This window comes from Vicugna pacos, chromosome 15 (assembly GCF_048564905.1).
Source record: "Vicugna pacos chromosome 15, VicPac4, whole genome shotgun sequence".
In the NCBI taxonomy this organism is placed as follows: Eukaryota; Metazoa; Chordata; class Mammalia; order Artiodactyla; family Camelidae; genus Vicugna; species Vicugna pacos.
In genome coordinates, this window is record NC_133001.1 from 1,117,346 (window position 1) to 1,124,852 (window position 7,507).

The 7,507-nt window shown below is 41.1% G+C and overlaps 1 protein-coding gene across 1 annotated transcript; it reads right to left on the reverse strand.

The window, feature by feature from the left end:
* Window positions 1-2,306: 2,306 nt before the first annotated feature.
* LOC140685820 (putative olfactory receptor 2W6) lies at window positions 2,307-3,385 on the reverse strand. Its single transcript, XM_072938297.1, has one exon. The coding sequence runs from the start codon at window positions 3,383-3,385 to the stop codon at window positions 2,441-2,443; it is 945 nt and encodes a 314-aa protein (XP_072794398.1). The 3' UTR covers window positions 2,307-2,440.
* Between the last annotated feature and the right edge of the window lie 4,122 nt (window positions 3,386-7,507).

A 7,507-nucleotide genomic window follows, 5' to 3' on the forward strand; every position in this document is an offset into this window, starting at 1 on the left:
AATGAGGTTTTGGTGAAGAAAAATGTGTCCATAACTGCAGTGTCAACACTAGGACAAATGTCACAGTTCTGAGTGGTGGTGTATCTAAGGGGGTATGGTATGAATGAGTGAACATCCTGCAACCAGGAAAATTTCTTTGATTTCCTTAGAATTTCCAGGATGTACATGTGTCTAATAAGTACTTGTTGACTTGACCCATTGTAGATTTATCACAGAAATATGGTGGCTACAGGAGGTTTTAGGTGAAAGAATAAACCTCTTGGGAAGTGATGTCTGCAGCTGTTGCCAATGCCCTAGTCCAGGTCAGCAGGAAATACACTCATTATATGTGTGTGGATGATCTAACAGTGGTTGCCATGCCACAGAGACACAGCAAGAATAAGAATAAAGACAGGGACTAGTGCTCAGAACAACAGACTAAATTTCTTCAATCTTTTATTTCCAAGATGATGCCCTATGGGTGATTTCTTGAGCTTAAAAGGGAAATTTAAATTTTGTTTTTATCAAATGGAAAGACAACAAGTGTCTACCAGATAGTCCAGATTTTAACTGTGTAGAACCTAAATTCACAAGAATCAGCTGATGAAATGAAAACCTCAGTGAGAAACTGGGCATGTCTGACAGATCCTGAGCACTATCTTGGGTACTTTCTTGCCTTGTAATTCTAAACAACTCCTTTCCTCTCTGAATTTTGTCACATCATTTGCAAATGGAGTAAAAAAACCTACCTTCCATATGTCCTGTGATCGTCTATATAATACAGGCAGATTATAGAAGCAACCAAATTTTACTTTATTCTTAGTATCTCCAAAACATCAAGCTAAAGTGACTTTGAAATAATTTTTCCATTTCCATCTGGATATATTGTTTTCATAGATTCAGCCTCTGTCATAGTCTATGATTCTACTCCCCTAATAATCCCCAAAGCCTGAACTTACATTATCTACTAACAATATAAAATCAGCACACTTACCCTGGGTCTCCACCTCCAAACCCTACGTTTATACCAGGGCGCAAAATTTTGCAGCAGAGTCCTCTGGGAGTTTATAAAGAACTCTATTTATTTAATATAAAAGAAGCAAGCAAAGAGTATTTCCTATAACTAGGAAAAAGCATTTTTCTCCTTGTAGTATTGAGTGGGAAAGTACTAAAGGCAATTTTTACTAAAAGCAAGAGCTAAATAACAAAACTGAAGCTATTCCTAAAGGAATAGATTGCCAATGGCTGTGGTCCATGAAAAGAAAAGTAGACATCATTGAGATATCACTTGTCTAATATTTGTCATACCTTACCTTATTTAATTTCTACTACAACTTTGTAAAGTAAGTATTATTAGCCTCATAATACAGATGAAAAAGCTAGACAACAAGAGATAACTGGTAAGAGGAAAAATCAGTTTCAAACCTGGATATGGTTGCCATCACCCTCTATGCCTGGTCTGCAGCATCATTCATGCCCAGTAAAGGTGGCCATCCATTCAGAATGTTCTAGGACGGTTTCTAGTTGATGTAAGAAGTTGGACTAAGTTTATTTCAAAAACAATTATTTCCAAATCTGGCTCTCAGTAATATCTAGAGAACTTTTTAAAAACAGACCCATACTTGGAGTTTTTGATGCAAGAAATCTAAGGAGTTCTTGGAAATTCATATCTTAAAGAGTCTTATGCAAAACCAAGTTGCAGTAATACTGCTCTGAGTAGCTTCCAATTCTAACAACTTTGGCCATCAAAAGTTTTTTTGAGATAGTGGTAATTGAATATAAAACAGCTTTCTTTCAAGAGGAATATTTACAGCTGATTAAAGCAATCTGCTAAGGAAACCAAAGTTCTTCATTCTATTCCAATGTTTTTCAGTTGTACTTTTGTCTGCAAAGTCTTGGACTCCTAACTCCAGTCAACTATCTTGTAAATACTTTGGCTGTGAGAGGAAGTCAAGGAAAAGGTACAGATGACGCTAAGTAAACTCTTCCTTTTCAAAAGCAAACCAAAGAATACTCCTTAGTCATGGAGAACCAACCTCAATCTAGGACAACAAATTGTGATTTTACTGAGGTTGACTCACCACTTTTTGAAAAACCACTGAAGTCATAACTAAAGGAGCTTCAAGAGGAGGCCACTCACATTGCCTCATTTTTAGTTGGCATCTCATGACATAGTCTGCAGACTGTGATTTGAATTAGTTCTGTACTGAGGTCCCCTGCAGTTGCAAATTTAAGCCCAAAGTTGGATAAAATGAAAGTACATTAGAGATCTCCTAAAGCAGACATCTTTAAACAGAAGGAAACCACTTCACATCCATGGAGCGGAACATGGGGTCAAACTCAAAAGCATTGTGGTTTCCATGTTCACTTCACTCTTTAAATGTTAGTTCTCCACATGGTTGAGACATATACAAGAGGGCGAATCCAGAACATCAACTTATAGTGCCCTAACATTTCTCTTTTAGGTTTCCTTGGCCCCCTTCTCCCACCCCAGGAGCTTCCTCATTGCTCCTTTCACATCCTTGTTCCTCAGAGTATAGATGAGGGGGTTGACACTGGGAGTGATGATGGTGTAGAAGAGAGTGAGGAACTTGCCCTGATCTTGGGAGTAGCTGTTGGCTGGCTGCAGGTACATGTAGACGATGGTTCCATAGAAGAGAATGACCACCATTAGGTGAGAAGAGCAGGTGTGGAAGGCCATCTTCCGTCCTGCTGCTGATTTGATCCTCAGCACAGCAGCAGTGATCATGCCGTAGGAGGTGAGGATCAGGGAGAGGGGCACCAGGAGAAGAGCGACCCCCAGGGCAAAGGCAGATGCTTCCACCAGCATGGTGTCTTCACAGGACATGGCAGTCAGAGCAGGCATCTCACACAGAAAGTGGTCCACCTTGTGACGCCCACATCGAGAGAGATGCATCGTCTGGGGACACATAACAAAGGAGTTCAGAAAGCCGCAGCACCAGGCCATGATCACCAGCTGCAGGCAGAGACGTGGGTGCATGACCACAGTGTAGTGCAGGGGCCGGCAGACAGCCACATAGCGGTCATAGGACATGACAGCCAGGAGAACACACTTGGTCGAGCCCAGCACCATATAGATGTAGAGTTGGGCCTCACAGCCATGGTAGGTGATGGTCTTCTCTGGACCCCACAGGTTCCACAGCAGCTGGGGAACAATTCTCGTTGTAAAGCAGAGGTCCAAGAAAGACAGGTTCCCAAGAAAGAAGTACATGGTTGTATGGAGCCTGGAATCCATTATGGACAAGAGGATGATGGCAGTGTTGCCCACTAGGGTCAGGATGTAGAAGACCAAGATAAAAGCAAAGAGAATTCTCTTCAGTCGAGGCCGACCAGAAAAGCCCACCAGGATGAATGCCTGTTGGTAGCTGTCATTGTCTCTTTCCATAATCTTCACCAGCTGTTACGGAGACACAGAAAAAGAATTAGAAAAGATGGCAAATGAAGACTGTACCCAGAAGTCTCCAGTTTCCACTTACAGATCTGTAAAGTTAGGAAGGTCAGTTGCCCCTCTATTACTTTTCTAGTACACACTTTTTGTTACCTATTAAATGCAAAGCAGTGTACCTGATGCCCCTGGAAGGCAGAGGATGAGTTTATTTAGAAGTTGTTCTCTTTGGTGAATAATGTATGTATATAATGATAAAGAAAGGAGAAAGTGAAAGTTCTCTAAAAGATTTGTTCAAAAGCTGAGTGTTTTGCAAATTATTTCCAAGTGATCAGGGAGATCTCTATAGAACACTTTATATTATAGGGAGACGGCTGTACCTGAGAGGTTTCTTGGTGTTTTTTGTTTGTTTGTTTGCTTTTGGTTTTTTTTTCAAGTAACAAGTAAGAATGTATACATGTGGTATATTGAGAGAAATATGTTCTAAGAAGGAAGAAGGATAGTAGGATGATGCTCTGGGAATCCACAAATGTACATCAGAAAACTCCTTAATGACATGCAGTTTTATTGACTTTAAACACAATACCTTTTGATCATAAAAGAAAGAGCTGAGATAGGCTGGATTCTGCCTCTATTATAAAAGGCACAATTGCAAACGTGTAGCCTGAAATCCAGTTTTTCTCTCTATAGTTTGACTTTTCCTTGTGCAAGCTGGAGAGCAGGCTAGATCCTCTCTCCATCCCCACCCAGACCTCACGTGTCTATGTGACTCATGGCGTCGGGTACATGCCCTGAACATTTCAGCTTCTTGTGGTTTCCAGTCTGTGCCAAGGGCTTTGATGGGGCTCTGCCTTACAGTATAGCACCAGTCAGTGTTCACTCAGGCTTGTATCAGCTCCGGTAATAGCCAACAGCATCGTGGCGACACACAGGAAAGAAGCAGTGAGAACAAGGGCACAGAAACATTTTGAAGGATGTATGTCTTCGTGCAGCCGCTGTCACCACTGGTCGAGCCTGACAGTGGAGAAGTTATAAACTCTATTCAGCTGGCACTGCAGGCAGGAATTTTGTAAATTTCTATTTACTGCGCCAGGCACAGGAACCTCTGCCAGGCCAGCCACGTGAAGAGATGAAAGAGGGCAGGAAATGATCAGAAGTAGCCAGCCAAGTACCAAAGACTTTACTAGGTCAACCGAGCACTCGAAAGGGAGGCCTTCCCACACACGCTTTGCTGGTGTTGGTTGTGAAGAATAACTTGCACCTCTGTATGCATAAACCTGTCACAGCTTTCAGCCAAGTTTAATATAATCAATGGAAGCGTCTCATCAGAACAACAGAAGGCTAGACAAACTGCTCAGCTACAAACACCATGCAGGGCCCAATTGCTCAGGCAAAACTGCAAATTTAACACATTTATTTATTTACAACATATCTTCTCTAAGGGATATTTTCTCAATGTGCTATTCTTTCATTCCAAGATGGCCCAATGCTCAGCCTTATGTCCAGTACTCAGAGGCTCTCCTTTGTTTCACCTAACAAGCGTTTCAACCATAAATGAGTGCACCCAGTTTTTCATGCATTTTAGCTCATCTTTAGTTCAGAACCATGAAGTTGCAAGAAATACAGATGTTGAGAATGGAAATCGAAAAGGAATGGAGGTGTTCAAACACCTGAAGTAGTTCACTTAGCACCTAACACTATAAAAATGCACAAATTTTGAAACCTTTGGCCTAAAAATCTTGATGAATGCACTTGGCTTGATTCTCTGACTAAAGATTACACCCAATCCTGCCGAATGGGAGATAACAATACCAAATGGTGGAGCTTTTTTTGTCTGTTTCAGGTATATATCACATCTTAAACAATCATCACTCTTTTCATATTTACAATATGTTAAATATTTTGCTGAGCTTTTACACTTACAGTTACAGGCCTGCCTCACAGCAGCCCTGCAAGGTGGGCAGGCCGAGTATGAGGATCACCATGTTAGAGGTGAACAATTTCAATGACAGAATACCGGAGCAAGGTCCATAAGGCCAGTCCTACCCATTAGCTCAAAAGTTTTGTTCACTCTGCCTTCTTCCCCTGTTGGTATCTATTTAAACTTGTTTCAAGTTGGTCTTTTGTTACTGTTTCACTCACCTGCACCTACAGACCTAACAAAAACATTATGAGTACTTGCTGGGGAGAAGCTTGTGGTCATTCTCAGCATCGCCAGGGAAGGCTTGCAATGCTTGATTTGTCACTGTGATAAAACAGAACGACACAGAGGTTTTCTGTTCAAATTGGCTATTATTTCATGAGGAGATTAAACAGGGTGATATGATGTGTGTGTGTATATGTAGGGTCAGGGGATGCCCTGGGATCAGCCCAGCTAGGAGTGAGGAAGCAAACAGAACATCATCTCTCCTAATCTACCTGTCTTAGGTCCAGTTTGTTAGAATTTGGTGCTTTCAGATGTTTCTGAATTGGATGCAGTAGCTGTGTTTTTAAACGGAGTTAGAGTACGGGTCGGCATTGGGAACCTCCTTATTCTGGTGCCCTAATAGATATAAACCCTAGTAGAACTATTACAAATATAATTATAAATCCAACAAAGGACCAAAGATACAGAAATAAGACTCATTGCTACAACAAAACTCATATCAAAATCCTCACTATTGTTCTTCCCAGAAAGCAGAAGACCTAAGAATCTGTCATCCTTTCTTACTTCAATTCCAGAGATTAGCCAGGAGTTTTCTCAGGGATTAGGCAGCTAATTCTGGTCCCTTTTAGTTTCTGGATCTTGCGAAGGAAATTCCAGCAAAAACTCTGATGAGGGATGGAACACACACAAAAAAAATCTCTGCCCCACTGAAGTTTTAAAATGAAACTTTAAGTTTCTAAGCTTAAAAGAATAAAATAGTTAACTGTGGGCAAAAGCAATCAGGACTGGCCAGCGGTGGCATCTTTTCTTAGCTGAGTGGGTGAGGTTGCATAGTGCCACGTTTCAAATCAGCATGTTTTATCTCACATCCATAAACAGGTACCCTAAGGTTAAGGAGATGGCAGATGATCCCCCAGGGATGAAAGGAAGCACACTTATTTCAAAGGGCTTTAAAAAACATTATGTCATTTTATTGGTGCATAACAAGGGGACAGGAAGACAGCTCTAATACCTGCCACCTTGGGAATTTGGAATAGTCTGGAGACCTGAAGACAGACATCAGTTTGTTTACAGAGCTAAGACTTCAGGGACTGGTGTCCTCATCTAGAGATTGGCTCAGGCTCCCACATGTGAAGGCTGAACTCACCAGGGAGATTGCATGGAAAATTCCCAAACATGGGACTCAGGTTTTCTTGAAGAGAGATTTGATTTCTGGGTTTTATGTAACAATGAGAGTAGATCAATTTCTTATTTTGATCTTATAATCACAAAGTTAAAACTATGAAATTGTGGAGAGCTAGGAAATGCCAAAAAGCTGAATCCACACCTTTCAATATGGGAAAGAATGGGGTAACGGAGATACTGATTTGGGAATTCTGACCTAAGAATTCTCACTGCCATGTTGAGAAGCCAAGAGAAAAGTCACTTTTCCCCTCTACTACACCCAGTGTGTCATCTGCAAGGATGGTGTCACATCCTGAGGATGGTGTTCAGCCAGTTCCGTCTAGATCAAGTGACTGGATGGTGTCTCTGACCCTCCCCTTCCCATATTCTCAGTGCATATGTCTTTCCAGGGGCTAAGGTTACCTTGTTTTGCCTCCTGCAGACCTCCCAAACAGAAACATGGGATGGGAATGTCAGTCTTCCATACAACTGGCAAAAATAATTTGATTACAATGTTTTATTTAGCTCTTCAAAATGGCAGGCACCACCTCTTGTAATAAGACAGGAATCTCTTTGAGAAGTTGCAGAAAACAGAATATATCTGATCTTCTTGGATTCCAGCTGCTCATACTTTATTAATTTAAAAAATGCAGTCCTGCATATGGCTTGAAAAAGATTATAATTTTATATATAAAGGAATTAATTTCCAGTTACATTGTGACTTACTCAAGGTCAGATTGCTCATGGCTAGTGGCTGCCAAGTCTAGAACAGGCCATCAGACCTTCTTAATTCATAGTCTTTCCATGAAATC

Coding starts and splice junctions, on each gene's coding strand:
- LOC140685820 (XM_072938297.1), bottom strand. CDS start 3,385: ATGGAAAGAGACAATGACAGCTACCAACAGGCATTCATCCTGGTGGGC.